Genomic DNA, 18,858 nt, shown 5'->3' with positions numbered 1-18,858 from the left:
AATAGCAGAGCGATAGCAGCCTATCCAACACAGCTTAGTCAGGGCACATCTTTCTCTGAGCCATGCCTTTGATGAAGTCTAACCCTCAACTCTATTAAGAGGATTAGCAAAGTCTCCTACGTACCAAAGGAAAATACACGCAACTGGGATGTTACAGGTTCATATGAGGACCCATGTAACCTATGCGCAAGCTTTATATTGCATAACATGAAACCTACAGCAAGAAATGAGGAGGAGAGGAGAGGAGAGGAGAGGAGAGGAGAGGAGAGGAGAGGAGAGGAGAGGAGAGGAGAGGAGAGGAGTAGTACTAAACCAAGACTGAAATTCCCTCTCCAGCTGCTTGTGGCACATCTGTTGAAGATGTGCATGTTTATGTGTATGCTCTATGACACACACACATATATCTCTGTAAGTTTGTAGGACTGTGCAGATCAGAGATGATAAATGCCACAGGCTTTATAGCCCCAGTCCAATCCAATACAGGCTGGAAGTGAGATCAGCTCAACAACAAATGTGTGAGAGCTCCATGAAATGATATTTGATTCTTTAGTCAACAGTACATTTCTATTTGAATAATGGTTTTATTATTGGTCTTTGCATAGATGTAGAACCAGGTCAAGAAAAGCTTTCTTCACCTAGCCTACTTTAACTTACCACATAAGTCGATTAATACTGATTAGCATATATTTCTGCAGAAGCTTTGCCAATGTGTACACAGTGACTAGGTAATAAAAGGTTCAACTAAGGCTAACGTCTTAATAAAGGAGGTGCAATCTTAGCATACAACTGATGCTGTCCTCTTAATCATATTCTTCTGCTGAAAGCTAAATATACAAGTATATACATTCCTCTGCACAGAAATACAATGTGATACCTTCCGTCTGTGAGATGGCACTATAAAGAAGGTTTCAATTTCATGTTTTTGGAGGAAGGCGTTCCTTTCGTGACCGTTTCCAGGCTCCACCTCATAATCTCCATTTAGGCACTCCAGCGTAGATTTGGTGATGTGGACTTTCCTGTGGAACACAGGCAGAGATGGGACAAGATGATACACAACCCAACTAGTCTCACAGCTGTCATCTGCAGCAGAGTGTTACAAGAGACTGTCAAAATAAGCCCTGAAATCCTGCTATTAAGTCTATTTCAAATTCAGCAAAAAGGTTATTTTTCATTCTTAACATTATTTATATGTAAACTGTAATTAAAATGTGTAGTTGAGGTTAGTGCACCTTTTTCCTTGATTTGTCTTAAAACAATTACTAGTATTTCTGTCTATATTGCACATTTCTGCATTTTAGCGCCTTGAGATTGCTTTTAGCTTTGAAAGGCGCTTTATAAATACAATTTATTATTATTGTAATTATAATTATAATTATAATTATTATTATTATTATTATTATTATTATTATTATTATTATTATTATTATTATTATTATTATGTATGTATATATTATTTCACAGTAACTTGTCATATTCTTAATTAATTTCCTTTTTTGTATATTTATATTTCTTGTTAAAAAAACAGTTTTTTAATAATAGTTTGTACAATAGTTTATATAATATTTCTTTATTTGAACTATGCACTATTAAACACCAAAGCAAATTCCTTGTATGTGTAAACCTACTTGCCAAATAACCAAATTCTGATTCTAATACTGATTTTGAAAGCACTAGCATAAAGACAGACTCTATATATCCAGGACAATATTAGAAATATTCACACTTCACTGTACAATATGATTTCTTGTGTCAACTCTAGATCACAGAACTAGTGTCCTTATCTGTTGAGGCTGGCATTCATCTATCATGTCAAATACTGACCCAGGTAATCCTCCAGCCTCCATCACATTGGCGAGGGTTACATCATTGGACCACACATCATATTGCCATTTCCTGAGGCCAAGCACTCCACACAGCACGCGACCTGTATGCAAGCCCACGCGCATGTTTAGGTTGACTTCTGTGGCCTCCGCTACTGACCTGCAGGGGCAAAACACGTGGAGTGTTGGAGCCAGGTTTGAAGGTTGTATCTATATTTATATATATAATTAGGCAGAGCATAACAAGGATGCGCAGAAGATGCACATAAATAACATTATTTGACATTAGCAATGCATACCTGTAAAAAGCACTGTACAGTTATTGAATAAGACTTATACTCATAATACATATATGTCAAAGTAGACTCTACAGACATAAGCGAGACAAATACTGAGAAAACTGTGTGACTCATTTATACATAATATTAATATTTGCAAACCAACCCTATATGTTTTACATCTAAGACAACCATTCGTATCACTGTATGTTTATGCATAAACCTTAAGAATCCTCAGTGTTAAAAGGTAGAAATCAATGTTCCTAGACTGCCTCATCTGAATTATGTTTCTATTCTTTGTTTTATATTTATTTTATTATTTTACTTTAATTTAGTATATACACAATTATTTTATCTTGGTTGCTTTTTATTTTATTTTATTATTTTTCCAATCTCAAAATACAATCCTCTATATGTAAAATCATCTGTCAATGTACTTGAAAATTCTTTCATATAAATGGAAATGAGCATTGACACAACAAAATACCGTATGTATACTCTTTGTTGGTTCAGTTAAAAATATTTAAAATATCTGAACAATCAAATTAAATCCTCAAAATGACCTGAGATGGCTCATTGAAAAAGCCCATCCGAATATTTACTATTAAAAGCAATTATTTGTGTGTAATGATTGAGGTCAGATACAGGCGAATAACATAAATCTGTAACGACAAGCCTTCTTTCTAAATAGATGTGGTGATCTGTCAAGAAGAGGACAGGGAACAAACAATGATCAAAATACTCTACTTTGCTCTAACGTACCAAAATAGACTAAAGAACAAAAAAACACTGCTAAGTTGAGCATTTCCATTTAATCAGTGTTGAGGGAAATCTTAATTAACAGTCACGAAAGTTTCTGATTCAATCTTCTGCTGCACCTCAATCTCTCACTTTCTTTTGGTCTTCTTTTCCCCACTTCCAAACTATGCAGAGCATGCAAGGAAAACAAGACCAATAAAATAGCTTATTTATTTTCTCCATTAAAGCCTTTTTCTCTCAGCCAAATGTAGCTCTGCTCACTCAGATGTTCAGTGTTAGAATTCACTCACAGCACACATGGCTAATCAGGCTGCAGTTTGCTCTACTTGAAGGAAATCTCTCAACACGGACTCAGTTAAACAGTTTGTTTTGAATAGAATACAGATTAAAAGAGAAGATTTCTTAAACTTTAACCGTGCCGAAATTAAACTATTAGAATACCTATTCATTTCACTATTATAAATACTGCTAAATAAAAGACTAGAATGTGAGCACTCACGTTATGGTGTCAATCATATCCAGACCCATCTCTACACAGCAGTGGGCGTGGTCAGTCTTAGGCTGGGTCAGTCCAGACACACAGTAGTAACAATCCCCCAGGATCTTAATCCTGCGACAGTGGTTCTCCTGCAAATCACAAGAAAAAGACGGTGATCCCATGTCTTCTTCCAAGAAAGAAGAGCCAATCAGTAACAGAATCATCTTTAACTCAAAACAAGTAGTGCTATAGCACCTACGGCCTTTCATAGGATCAAAAATGTACCTTTAATAACCATGGTTATAAGCTTATTTAGTGTGAAAACATTATAACAGAGAAGCATCATTCTTTCAATCAACAGTATTGGAGTTAGAGTTAAAAATTCTGAAGTTTAATTATCGTGCACCCATTACACCGATCCATATCCATCAGTGTAATTTGTAAGTGTAGCTACAACATACCCATTGCTGCATTTAACATTTTACCTTAAATTGTAACATCCTCATCGTAACAGTAATGTTTATATATCATGCTTCAACATTCTTTGGCAAATTACACAGGTGATGTAAAGCTTTTTTTTGCTATGACGAATGCTTTCCTTTGGCAGCAGGTTAGCTGAAGCTCGTTAATTATATTTTATATCTCGTTTGTTGAATCCGTGAAAAAAAGTGTGGACTTTTTGTGACTACACAGGGGGGGGGGGGGGTATGTGCCGGGAGCAGCAAGTCCCTCTTTCTTCTTCGTAAAGTCAGCAAATCAGTCTGGCTGGGAAGTGATGCTTAATGGATACACTGTTGACAGAAATAGCTTCATACTCTGGGTTTAAATTAGTGTTTTATGCCAGCACGGTTGTTTAACAGCCGACGCATAAAGACATGCCACTGGCAACACCTGCTGTGCATTTCAAAATCACCAATCACAGAGACAGTTGAAGGCAACCGAGTTACAGTTCCCAACCTATATAGGAACACCATTTGAGAGACAGAGGCAGTCAATAAAATGAAATAAAAAGACTTAAGTAAGACAGTTATCAGCTAAGACAGTTATACAACAACAGTTATACTACATATATGAAGATGGTGTGGATCTCCACATGGACATATTTGTATTTTCATTATCCCATACAAACTCATGAGTATTTGAACTCACACCAAAATTGAAATGGTTCCCACATAGCAGCAATAAATCAATGGATCAGTCTCACTTTAGGGAATAAGGTGAGTCACTCTCTCACTCTTCAGGGACAATAAGCACTGGCATGAAAAGGCGGCTTACAAATATAATCCATTATTAGAGGACATGAGCAACAGACAGAGATTTTACCAGGGAGACCAGGTTACCGTGGACACCTTCTCATAACCCGTTATTGTTTCGATGGAGGTAATGGGATCGCTGGCTATGCATGTGAACAGCACAAAGACTCATAATTATGCACATCGTGGGCCCAAGACAAGACAGATGCTCTATTTTTAACATGCGAGCCATGTGAGTTTCAGTAAAGAGAGAAAGCGAAGGCGTGTTAGCGGAAACTATTAGCGGCTTTGGTCATGCTTTTTGAGTGCTCGGTGGCATGGATGAGCTGTTCCTGTAAAATCGAATCTTAGACACAAAGGTACAAAAGAAAAAGAGCTCAGCAGCAGAGAAACGAGGCAACATTGAGAGAAGTATGTTTTGTAGACTGTTAAACAGAATGTTGCACTGAATATTTAATTTAAATAATAACCATTGAGCTCAAATGACGATTTAGAATGATCATATATATATATATATATATATATATATATATATATATGCTGCTGTATTTCTTCATTAATTTCCTTTGTAAACATCAACAAAGGGCCATCTAATTTTATTTTTCTAAAAATACAAAATTTCAAACCTAGTGTGGAAAAATTGTGCTGATCATAACAACAGTCAGTGGAATGAGCTCAATGATAAAATGAACAACAAAATACCCTATCTTCAAAAATAAAGAGCTTCTTTTCAAACTATTTTTTTATAGCAACTTCACTCCATCACACTCAAGGCGAGGCAGGTCCACGCTACATACGCAGCTCCATTTTATATAGACACCTTAGAACAGATGTCAAAAGCAAGGTATGACGTGGAAAACACCTTTAAGACCGCTATTTACTTGAAAAGTTCAAATGGGTATCCTGTGAACAAGATCTTTAGCTATGTACTTGACAATTAAAAGCTATCCTCTCAAGGTCTCTTCGATTGTAACAGAGCCAATGAGGTCTCTTCGAGGTTACTCAGGTTATGGTGGAGCAGTAGCAGATGGCGCTATAGTGAGGCATAGTTGAAGCTCCAGGAAGCAGGGGAAAGCCCTGGTACTTACAGAGTCTCTTACTCTGTACTTTTCCTCTGCTAATCTGCACTGTGAGGGTTTAGGGGCTGATTCAGTCCCAGGCAGGATTACCACCGTCATGTGACTGAAGCATTGTGGGCGATCTCGGTGGTCAAGATGAGTACTGTGTATTAGAGACAGGTATAGCTTGACACCTAATCACAATTTCCATTGGAGAAGGAAAGACATCTTTTAAGATGACTGTTTTGGATAATTCATCATGTGTTTTCAGTGAGGTCAGAATATATTGCGAGCACCACCATCAAAAGTGTCGTGTAGTTATATTACCAGTCACCTTACATAGAATATGCCCATATGCTTGCAGAGATGATTTTCTTTTGCAAACACTTCAGTGCGCACAGACGAAGAGAGGGAGACAAAAAGGGACACAGATACAGGGAAGGGGGAACATTGAGTAAATTATTATGAAGGAGAAGATGAGCCAGCTGAGAGTAGCAGCAGTTAATTTCCTACAAGGCCCCGAAGGAGAGAGCAGTACACACCGTGCTTTGTCTTGTCTCCACAAAGACAAAGATCAGTGCGGTGTACATATTATTGATGTGGCTAAAGATTAGGGTTTCCACTCCTGTAGCTTTGGGAGGTTGAAAGGACACAGACAGAAGGTGTGTTTGCAGCTGTCTATCTCTGAATCTGCCCTTCTGCCACTGTTTGAACACGCACATTTATAGCATAGAGTTGAAGCACTTTTCTTTATTCTAATTACAAACACTCACACTATGTTATGCATTTTACACCATTACATAGCTTTAACGAGCATTTTCCTACCTTTGCTTTAATTATTTCATTTCAAAATGTTACCAATACAATGATTCATAGCAAGGGGCCACTGTTGGCGAAAATCTTTTCTATCAACATTTCCCCTGCAGACTTCTTTCCACCTCTGCCTGCATGCCAAGCATTCTCTGGATTTTTCCCTTTTAGTCACCAAGCTCCCTTATTGATTTGAAATAATATGCAATAATTTATGTGCAACAACAAATGAATAATATATCAACACTTCCTCCACCCACCACAAATTGGTGGGTTGGAGAGAGCAGGTGTTGGAGAACTGTTAAGTAAACATATTAATGTAGATATATTTAACAGATATGACCGATACAACAAATAACAAATGTTCAGCGGTCCAACTGTGTTTTATTTTCAAAGATGGCACTGCTTTCCAGAACATTTGATTGGAATAGGAAACAAGGAGCACTGTTTTCTTGGAATGCTTACAATATTAAAGAGAAACTGGTCAAAATATGCCATTAGCTTACATACATACTTACATATGTCTGTGTATAATGCAGCAGATATGGCAAATCTAACAATAAAGAAGCATTGTGTCAGCTTTTCTCTTTTACAATATTAAAAACACCTCAAGAACACTAGCGTTTGATAATTGAAAGATTCTGTAACATTTTCCCCTATGATGACAAATAAAACTTCCATGGGTCACTCTAATAATCTGCCTCATGTGAGTCCCCCACCTTACGGAAGTGCAGGATGCTTTATGGTATGCTCAATTCAATGGCAGCCATCATGATGATTTCTTTTTCTTGAAACAGAAGCCTTTTTTTCTCCTCTCATAGTCCTCTGTCAATATCCTAATCTGGCTTGTTTGGCTTGGGTTTTGCTTTAGTCTGAGGGAAACTGCAGGACTTGACAGTGATCCTTGCACCTGCTCATGAGACAAACCCAAACAGGGTTATTTGAGCTGTGTTTACACCCAGACTTTAGTTTCTGGCAGGCAGCTGTCACAGTGTGGGCAGTGAACAGTCCTTGAGTCTAATTTAAGAATAATACATTTTTATTAGCACCCTAAGCCGTCGTATTTGTTATATTATTTCTTGGCATAGTATTATGTATTATATAAACCTGCAGATGTACAAATAATCACATCTACAAAGCAGTTGGAACAGTTATTTAAAGTTAACTTTGGGCAGAATTGCACTTTCCTTGGAAATAGAATTGTTTGTAGTTCTTTTTTTTTTGGGAAAAACGAGTTTCTCACAAAGAGATTACAATTGAAATTACACCATCTGAAGTTACTCACAAGTTCTTCTAGTTAGATAGATAGATACTTTATTGATCCCGAGGGAAATTTAGGCATCCAGTAGCTTAAAAGACATGACATACAACATTATGTTTTATGTCAACTCCAGCATGCATTCATGCAATGCACATGTGATGCAGGCTATTCTGTACGCCTTATTCACAGCCATATATGTGTGTATGTGATTGAGAGGGGAACTCTGATTTGTCTAGAAAGAGGCAGCAGATAGATACATCATTGAGCCATCCTAAAAATGGAAACACGAGAGAGGAAGAGAGTGCAGAGAGTGCAGAGAACCACGGGGCTTAAAAGACACAGTTGAGGGAAGTAGGCTGCAGCATGTCAATCAAAAAGCTGAGAAACAAGGAGCGGAGGAGTCTTAAAGCTGTGATGCAGGGAGGTGTTGCGAGAGGAGAGAAAAGAGAGACAAGAATGAAAAGCTTTGTAAAAGTCTGCCATGGAAACAACGACGACACGCGCCCATACACACATGCAGACAGACACAAAAGCACATCCAGTCCAGAGCTATTAATGTTATATAGCATCACAACAAACATAAATTAATCACAGAGTCCCTCTCACAACAAAAGCTGTTGTTTCGGGTGCCGGGCTGACTGTTGGAAACTCAGCCAGGGAGAGGAAGTGTTTATAGAGTGACCAGTTGGTGTGTTAATTTGCATTCTTGTTATCTCTCTTCGAAATAAATACCCTTCTTGTATTACCTTCCTTAAAAAAACAGACATTGCCCTTGTAACTGTGAGTGCTATCTAATGTTACCTGTATTAAAGAAATTCCAACTGACATCAAAAATGCCATGTTTCTGCCGACAGTCGAGTTTGGACCACTTCTACACTCAACTCTGTCACTTCAGCCACGTATGATTGTGTCTGCTTTGTGTGCCAGTCTGCTGTTATATTTTCATCATTTCCCCAAAGACCAAGTTTGGGGAGTGATACGGTTTCAAAGCTTTCCTGAGACGTCTGCGCCCCTTGTCTCCGGTCTCAGCGATATAGTCGGCAGATTCTCAGCCTGGTGCTGAAGAGTTATAATAACTCCCAGCTAGTGTACTTGTGGGTGGCGGGAAACAAACAGCAAATGCTGAACAGTGTGAGTCAGTTTTCATTTCAATGTTCAAGCTATCCCCCCTACTTAATATGGCACAGTGAAAGAAGGAAAGACTATTATCTCCTAATGTAAATTTCATGCTGTTTTCCACTGAGTTTCTGAGCTCAGGAAAGGCTCACACTTCTACAAATCTTACCGGGTGTTATCAACATGTGTATTAAAGCCAATAGCTGCTGTCGGTACAGTGAAACAGCGGAAGGCTTTCCACTCCCTCCCTATCAATAGTTGCAATAATGAGAGCCAGCAGTAAAATTCTTGGCTTGTTTTTGTTGGATGGAAACACTCTTGTACTCGGTAGGTAGGTAGGTTGTTGTAAGGGCTTCCACGTGGTGAATACTGGTGCAACCAAATTAAAAATCCAAACATGATCAATGACCTGCTTTTTGCTTTCTATCCATACAGAACTACGCACACATTAGCTAGCCAGGCTAACGCAACACGTTGGTGGGTACACTGTCATTCCCTCTTGGCATTGCTTATTTGCTTGCAACACACAACAGGGGCACATACAGTCAGAGAGAGAAATTGTTAATTTACTAGAGTTGCATCTAATCAATATTTCTATATTAACAACTCTCAACTCTAAGGAACTTTTTAGCATTGTTTAGCTCATTGTTTTGGCTATACCAACCACACTGTGTTGGTTCACTCTGCTCTTATCTACCCAGTTTTCAGCAGAATCAGGCAGCTGTTTAAGTTCTGATAAACCCACTGCATGCTACCAGCACCAAACAGAAGCCAGGCCTGGCTGGTGCTCATACTGGAGCTTTTAGCAACTAAAGAGCCAGATGCTTCTCTCAGGAGTTAATGGAGACCAAACCAGAGCCTATATTTGCCAGGGGGCAAAACAGAAGACTCACACTCAATTAGAGTTTACAGCTTGTTCTCAGCTTCACACAACTGACTGTGAATATAGGAGGAGAAAGATTGCAATAGTTTACATGGGTTTGAAATTTAGTAAATCATAGTGTCTCTTTGACACAGAACAGGTAAACAGATATAGTACATTCCTTTTGTGAGCATTAGTGATGATTGATATGGAGATAAGGTTGAAAAGTGTTGACAAAATGCTCAAAAACAAAAATGTCTATTTTGATTTAATGTCTAAGATTAAGTGTGAAAGTGATTATGTGTCAAATTCAGAAACTGGTGTGTGTTTGTTAACTACCTAAAGTTTAAAGGTTTGACAAAAACATTTGGCTGGATGAGGAGAGGAGAGGACGGGAAGGGGGAGGAGGGGGGAGGAGAAAAGAGGAGAGGACGGGGGAGGAGGGAGGAGGGAGGAGGAGGAGAGGAGAGGACAGGACGGGAGGGGGGAGAGGAGAGGAGAGGAGAGGAGAGGAGAGGAGAGGAGAGGAGAAGAGAGGAGATGAGAGGAGAGGAGAGGAGAGGAGAGGAGAGGAGAGGAGAGGAGAGGAGAGGAGACTTGGGCTGCTACAACAGCACTTTAGGAGTACACTGCGTTCCTGGCCCACTTCACATGCAGCTTGACAAGTCCAAAGAGTGGACAGGTGGTGTGGGGATGGTGCTGGAATGGTATTATGAGATGATGCCCAGTGGCCATGTGGCATCGCCCGCTCTTCGTATGGAACGAAAAGAGTCTGCGTGCCCACAGTGACCACAGCAATGAGTCACTGGCACTGCCACTTCCTGCCAAAGTGGATCAGAATGAGTGGGGCTTTGGGTCAGGGCAAGGATAGAACATTTGACAAGTTTCATAGCTGGGGACAGCCTTTCGTGGTAACACGCTGCTCCCAGCTAGCAGCCAAGGCGAAGATCAGACCAATCTATTGAGTTGTAACCCAAAGAATGAGACAACTCCATTCACAACAGCAAGAAAATGGACGTAGCTTTTCTTCTAGCATTTCTTCAGGCCAAACTTGATGGAAGATAAAAGTGAAAATGTATCATTCAAAGCTAAATGAATTGTAGCTGTCAACTGACATGACTTGACTTATAAATGAGTGTGTGCCTATGGGTGTGTGTGTGTTGTAATGCATGGAATCCTCTTGTCTTGGCTAATAGCATCTTGGGGGTAAAATGCAACTTTCAGTAGGATAAAGACAGATTGCATCTGACATGCAAATCAGCAAGAGCCTGGTAAAGCAATTGATACAAAACTAATTGGAAAGGCAATGACAATTATTTGACAATTCTCTTGTCAGTCAGATCTAATTTTGTGCGTGTAAAACAAACAAGTTAAAAATAGAAGCTCAACACAGCCAAGTAAAACCTTCTATGAAAGCAAAAAAGGGTTAGTTGTAATCCTGTGGATTAATGGATTTGACAAGGGCATGTGCCTAGTGTAAGTTATAGAGGCCAGATTACATGTAGATAAGGCTGTAGTGGGGTGATCTGCAGGGGCTCAACCTTCTCACCAACAAAATGCTGTAAGTGTCAGCCAAACTCACACGGTCGGAGAAGGAGCAATACCATACCTTTCTTTTAAGAAGCACTCTTATTCTAATTAGCACAATTATTAGTATTTTTAATTAAAGCTTTGTAATACCAGCATTGATAGCGTCACATTTGAAGGCGACTAGATTAACCACAGCCGTCAAATTCACAGCAAAAGTTGAGCGGATTTTCAGCACTGAAATCGCAAAGAGTGATATATTGACAGATGGGAGAGCTGAAATCTTTTCTACATGTGAACCGAGAGAGATTGGGACAAGTACAACTCAGTGGTCGCGTCATTCAGTTCATTCACACAACCAGAGTGGAGGCGAGGTTTAGCCCTGTGTAAATCTGGCCTAGATTAAAGAGTTATTTCAACTCTTCCTCAAATGAAGCACTGGGTAATCATATTAAGCATCATATGGGCTTCCAGTATTCACAGTGACATCATGCTAAGCTGGTACAATAGAAGTATGTTCCCGCAGCCTGTGGCCAAAGCAGTAAACAAACACACACACACACAAACACACATACGTCCTTGCTGTGTCGGAGTTTGGACAAAGTGTGCACAAAAAGAGAAAAAGAGCAGCTTTTCATGCCAACAGTGACTGTAATTGAGGGATAGGCCTACGTGTTCAAGGAAGGGAAACCGACTCACCGTGGCAAGCTCATCAAACTTTCCAAACAGCTCATTTAGCAGTTTAACCAGTTCCTGGGCTGTGCACTGGGAGGCCAGGCTCGTGAAACCGACTATATCTGCAAACAGGATGCTGTGACGGAGAGAGAAAAAGAAGCGTTTCAGTCAATGCAGGTTATTTATAGCAGCATGTATGAAGAAAAAAATAAAAAAGATTATAGGGTGCCTGATAAGATTAGCTCTCAGGAATTTATTTTAAATGACATTTAAGAAGACTGAGCCAAAGTCAATTTGGGCATTCTCTTTGGATAATGTTTTACAGCATACTAATGAAACATTCAAATTAATGATCTGCAGATAAAGAGAGAGAGAGAGAGAGAGAGAGAGAGAGAGAGAGAGAGAGAGAGAGGGAGAGAGAGAGAGAGAGAGAGAGAGAGAGAGAGAGAGAGAGAGAGAGAGAGAGAAAGAGGGAGAGAGAGAGAGAGAGAGAGAAAGAGAGAGAGTGTGCTCCGTTCTCTAACTGACTGGCGGCGCAGTCAAGCAGAGCGACTCAAAATAGAAACGAGAGCATTCTCATGGGGATCAAGGTGGAGACATGTCCTGTTAGGAACTGATGAACAGCCATTCTGGGATATATTGCAAGCATCAAGGCACTGTTCACCATCTCCAGGTGAACTTGTATTCCCTAGTGACAGTCTGAGAGAGCTTGAGGTTAAACTAAAACATTTAGAAAATCTAAGAAATCAGCACGTTGGTGTTTGTTTTTACTGATATAGTCAGAATTGAAATGACCAAAAAGAAGAAGTGTTAAGATTAATTTACTTTTCCGCTGTGCACCTCCTACATTAATCTTCTCCAGGTGGCATACATGTTTGGTTCCGACTGAAGATGTTGTAATGCAATTGGTCCAATATCTGTGTGGGTGGGCACTAAATATAGTTTATAATATCACAACATTTCCAACAGCCACACAAGCAGTTAACCAGCTGGGGGCTAATGTTGTTATAGCCGCCTCTTTTTGCTATTAGTCCCATCTGTGATTTAAACACTCCATATGGGGACTCAGTGACTCTGCGTGATAGTTACTCTGTGTCACCAGTCGAATCACAGAATAGCGTTCAGAGTGCAGAGGTTACCTCACGTCTTGTATCAACATTTATAAACTGCAGAGCGACGCTGGCCATAAAGTGTCAGTTAAACACCGCTATGGGCACTGTTTCTGCAAATGTAAATGGCTTCATCCTCTTTTGAAAAAATGGAAAGTGATGCATCATAGCTCTATTTTTCATCACACTGCCTTACACAAAAAAAGTGTAGTCATTTAAAATTTCAGGTTGACTTTACACGTTGCATTCTAAGGCTTGTTAGAGGTTATTTTCACTCTTTATACACCTTACGCTTGTCTCTGTGCCGTCAGTGATGTGTGCTGATTATCCTCATCGTCATACTTCATTATAACTTTGACAACAGGTCCTGGAGGGAAAGGTTACTTAATACGGTCCACCTGCCCTTGAGAAACTAATTATTATCCATCTGCATCAGATCAGAGCAGGGACTTGTGAAAGATTTTACCATGAGTGCTGGGTGGCGATGGAGGGTGTGAATATGATTAGTCATCAAACTCTGACGTTGCCGTCCAACCTGCATGTCTGCGGCACCCGAACTGACGGCAGACTGGTGCCTCCATGTGGGCTGTTCTTTTTCCACAATGTGACAGAGTGCTGGATCTCTAACCGAGAGCTGCTAAATGTCATTTTGTTGTCTCGCAGATGTCACCGTAAAGAGGGGAAATAGATTAAATGCGTGTGAAGGTTTTAATTGGCAACCATCTGTTGCGGGCAAATATTTCAAAAGTTAAATACCGTGCTAATGTAGACATTTAAATTTACGGAAAAACTGAACCGATGCAATAGTGTATTTCATATCAGTGGACAAAATAGCCTCCGGATGCAATCGAAGCATCTTTAATGTGCGCAGTGAATTACCCAACAATGAGCAAAGAGCTAGATGAACACCAAATTGATTTTGATGCCCACTTATTTGATCCCTCAAACAACACAACAACCTCTGTTTCATGCCTGATCGGGATTCCGGGTCAAAACAATTACTCGTAAGCTGTCTTGGATCAGCCATCTTAAAAGTTAAACTGCTGTTATCATTTTCACCCCAGATGTCTCTAGCCTTTTGTGAGTCCCTTCAAAAAATGTAAATGTAAACTCAGACAAGCTGTAATCCAACCATCTTCTCACAGAGAAAACTATTTTCTTTGGTAGTTGCGTGAAGAGAGGAAGGCTGCAAACCACACCATGGAATCATGTTGTTATATTTGGAGCCGATCGTCGCTCATGTACAGTATGTGTGTCCTTCCGTAGACAGCTGGCTATTAAGAGTAGAGGACTGATTTTTCCTTGTGAGGAACAATGCTAATGATTTCAGAGCTCCGCTTTTAAAAATAGCACAGTATCACTACAACGTCTGCCTGGGGAAGCTTATAGTGCATCTCTGTGATGATATTACACAGGCGAGAAAGTGGCCTTCCACACACGTTTTAGGATGATCCCTCGTGTGATGGCTAACAGACTCCTGAAATACATGTCTCACTGCATGTCCGGTTCATGATATCTGCGTGGCTACGGCTATGTGCGGGCAGAAGAATGTGCCGTTTCTGCACTTGTCATGATGACTGCATGCCTTACTTTCAAGTGTTCTTTTTGTAAGACAGTGTTGTAGCAGCCCAACTACAGGCTGCAACTGATTTGCAGTATTTTGTTTTTGTAGAAGGATTTAGGTAGAAATTGACATACAGGCACAGAATTGTTGCTGTGCATGAAGCGTAAACCAGCCAGGACGTGCTGCAGAGAGCATCCCTTGTAGTGCGCGGTACCAATGTCTCGTGACCTAATGTGAACTTCACTATATAACTCAGTTATTTTTAGCTGTCTTTGCCTCATTTAAACCACATGCATATCATTGTCTCCACTTTAATGTGAAGCATGCAATGTGGCGCATGGGGCCTGCGTTCCATTTAAAGTTCAGGTCTGCCGTCATGTTATTATGGTGGCATGCTCTGTAAACACTGCACCGCATTAGTGAAAAGGTTTGCAATCCGCATGTAATATGGGTCAAAAGATGCTGGTGAATTCAGAATAAGCCACAAATGTTATGTGAGTGACTACATGTTCAGCTCATAAATATTTATGATTAAATACCTTGACAAACATGAGCAACTTGTCCAACTCAGCACATCATAAAGGTACATAAATGCAAATACATTGTAGACGGAGAAAGGTTACTTGGTAATTAATATCCGTGACCGCGTGTACAGGCAAAGGACAGGCAAAACTAAATCATAAAGACAAATATGAATGCGGGGTGTGTGCTGAGCAGGCAGTTAATAAAACAAACATCTGGGGCTTATTTTTTAACTACACAGCATTACTTTTAATATACGTCTGCATAACATGATTGTATCTGTATTTAAACACCCGTGTGCAAAATGTACACACACAAATTTGAAGTGTTGCCAGATATATTTGACATATTTGCAGATACATTAAGAATAATGTTCATTGAGTAATCTCACATCTCACAGGCACTTGTGTTTTTATGAGTTGGACCACTGAAATGCACAGAGATCACAGACTGGAAGCTTCTTTATCTGATTTTGAATGTCCTCCGGCAAAACCTTCAAAAATAAACACCGCAGCACTCTTGGCAACAACTATAAGTTAGTCTATCCCCAGCGATTGCCTACACCAAATCGACTGTACTGTAATGTGCCATATTCAAGGTCAAAACCTCATCGCCAACTCAACTTTCTGGCTCAATAAACTCTATCATCCAAAGCAGATAAAGCACAACAATTGAAATGATTAAGCAATTTAATACAAACATGATTTTTTTTTCCTGTGGTAACAACAACTTGTCTCATAATGTTGTCTAATTTAACCTCCCTCATCCATTATTTCCTCTCCAATGGCACATATTCGCATGAAAGTTATTCCCTCAATTATTTCATATTTCCCTCCGTGGGAGGCATAACTGTAGCTATTTTGGCATATGTGATTTCAATTTAATCACGTAGCGGAAGACACAAGCCAACTCAAGGGTTAATTTTGGATGGGCCCCTCTGGAGCTACAGTATGTGGGCTGTGTATGTGCTGATGTCGGGCCAATAAAGGAGCTAACATAGACGAGTGTGCAAGATGCTTACAACTCATTTTAGAAGGATAAACTGTAACATCTTTATGATAGTGTGAGTTAGCACCTATAAACATTACAAAAGCCTTGACAGTTCTGACAAACATGTTTTTTTGCAAATTTTTCTTCAGACAATAAGAGATGTAATAATACTTTATATGTCAACTGATTAACATTATGCCTATTTTGTGAAGGGAATGACTTTGTTGGTGGGAATCTGTCTTTAACTAGCATTGTGTATTTATGGTATATTTGGTGTATGTGTGGGCGTGGAATGAAATGTTATAAATGGGAAATGCCTGTGAATTAAAAGAGTGGTGAAGATGCATGTTGTGCTAAAGTGGGTACTACTTTATAAAGCAATGATAAGTCTGAAAGCTCTTTGATTAAAAGAGAGATGTGATATCAAATAGTGCATGGTCATAATATAATAATATATTGTATTATTATTGTATTATTAATCATATTAAAATAAAAAATGCAATTTATTAGACGTGACTTGATAAACTAAGAAACAATTCAGAATTAATTACTGAAAGTTTAAAACAAGTGTCTTTCCTGTACAATTATCACTTTTTTTATCATATCAGTTACTTTACTACACGGCCCTAAATAAATCAAATGTAACAGTCAATATGCGACTATAATATCCCACATATCTTGTTAAATAATCTTTACGTTTGTTAGTTTAGAGGCGTGTTTTCTTTTTTCAAGACTGATTACTACAATATCCCCGTGGCTGGATTTTAATCAGATCAAATACTGCCCACAGTCTCAGAACATAATGAAGAAAACTCATTGTGCTGCACACTGTTTACTTTCTAATTGCAGTCCACCCAAATCACATAAATCATGTACGCATCCAGTCTAGATCACTCTCAAAGGGTGGCGCTATCTGAAGGAGTTCAAGGCACAAAAGCAATCAGCAGAGCTCCACCGAGATGTGTCCATATTTAACCACCGTGCGCACATACGGCGTTATGCAACGAGAATTTAGTCTCCATTGCATTTAATCCCCTGTAGCAACTTAATCCTGGGGCTAAGCAAACTCTCCTCCTCAAGCATCCCTGCTGCTCTGAGAACACAGAGGAAAGGAGGCAAGAAAAGGAAACAAGGAAATGTTGGAGTGTGATAATGGATATTTAACAATACAGTAAGAAGTGCAGATTAAACTAAGTGATGAAAAAATCCGATTTATAAATTGTAGATAATGGAGCAGCGAAGGTCGTGTTTATAATAACCAAGGGTTTAAAGGTACAACACGGCCAACTAAAGCTGCAGGAGTCAGGAGCTAAAGTGAAAGACTTTACTGCAGATTTGCACTGGTGGATGTAACTAAATGCATTCACTCAAGTTCTGTACTTAAATACAATTTTGAGGTACTTGTAGTTACTTTGCAGGTTTTTTTGATTTTTCATACAAAACATATGATCATTTTAGAAAATAGAGTTTGTTGCTTTAGGTCAAACCAACCAATAAAGTAGTAAAATTAGCTTCCTCTTGACTGGTTACGACATTAAAATGCTGCTTGCAGGCTAAAGCACCTGTAATAATTACATTACAGGTCATTTAGCAGACGCTCTTATCCAGAGCGACTTACAGTGAACTAACTACAGGGACAGTCTCCCTGGAGCAACTCAGGGTTAAGTACCTTGTTCAGGGGCACAATGGTATTGAACTCACGACCTTCTGGCGTTCTGTTAGGAAGGCGTACCCACTAGACCACTAGGTCATCACCACCCAATTACATTAATACAACAAATAATAACATAAGACTAACAGGTGCGATTCTGCTGCATCATGACCACCATTTTGCTGATGATACTGTTCTTTATAACACTCGGAAAGCTTGACTTTAACTCATGATGAAGTATTTTTACATGGTGGTATTGCAACTTGGTTGCGACGGAGGAAAGATGACGATTGTATCAGAAATTGTTTGATACAGTATATTAGCTAATGTCTTCTGAAAATGAGTTACTGTAGCTTCTCAAAGAGAGACACTGGAGATACCCGCTACTGTGAAATCATTTGTACGCCAGTTTCTGAAGACTAATTTGTCATTCACCGCAGTTAGCAGTTGGGATTCCATAACCATCAACCTGGAGTACAAAGTAATGATCTAAAGACAGACTGTATCGCTTCCAAACTGTTGCGAGCTTGGCAACTTTGCAGGACATTGCATAAGTGCCAGAGGAATCTCCTCTTTACTGAGCATTGCTTAATCTGCCTTTCTCTATTCACTAACTCCAAAAAGCTTGTTTCCCCTAGGGGGCTGCCAAGATATGATGGCCCAGAAGTTGGCATATGCACTGGCATATTAGTCTTAGTGCAGATTTGGGTTAGTTCCTTGTTGCCCCGTAAATCAATTCTGCATCATTGCTCCAAAATTTGTACACCCATATTAATCAAATAGAAACTGCAACCTAACGTCTCTGGATTCAGTGTTATCAAGACTGATAATAAACAAGTGAGTCAGGAGCAAACCATTGATTTTCACTCTGAAGAATTAAATATTTCAGTTTTGCAGCCTGGGGTGGTGTTAATGTTTTAAGACACTGTTGGGTCAGATCCCACTACACTGAATAGCCCTCAGTGTTATTTCCAAAGGACATGTTTTGTGAAGTTGTTCATTGTTTTTCTAGCACGCACTATAATTATTAGAGACAGCGTTTATTCCACAATTTCAGCTGGAAATTCTCCCATGAGGAGAATATAGTATCCCCAAATACCCCTGTTAAAAGTGGTATTAGTTAAG

At 39.4% G+C, this 18,858-nt stretch overlaps 1 protein-coding gene across 1 annotated transcript in view; it reads right to left on the bottom strand.

Annotated features, from left to right (window-relative positions):
• The window catches only part of LOC115022993 (adenylate cyclase type 1-like), a 33,818-nt gene that overhangs the window by 10,414 nt on the left and 4,546 nt on the right, over positions 1 to 18,858 (bottom strand). The window contains 4 exon segments of the mRNA XM_029454121.1: positions 875 to 1,016; positions 1,822 to 1,980; positions 3,357 to 3,484; positions 11,922 to 12,033. Of these exon segments, the coding sequence (XP_029309981.1) occupies positions 875 to 1,016; positions 1,822 to 1,980; positions 3,357 to 3,484; positions 11,922 to 12,033 (541 nt within the window).

Source organism: Cottoperca gobio, chromosome 17, assembly GCF_900634415.1.
Source record: "Cottoperca gobio chromosome 17, fCotGob3.1, whole genome shotgun sequence".
Lineage (NCBI taxonomy): Eukaryota > Metazoa > Chordata > Actinopteri > Perciformes > Bovichtidae > Cottoperca > Cottoperca gobio.
The sequence above is the reverse complement of the archived record's forward strand: the minus strand, read 5'-3'. Positions and strand labels throughout refer to the sequence as shown.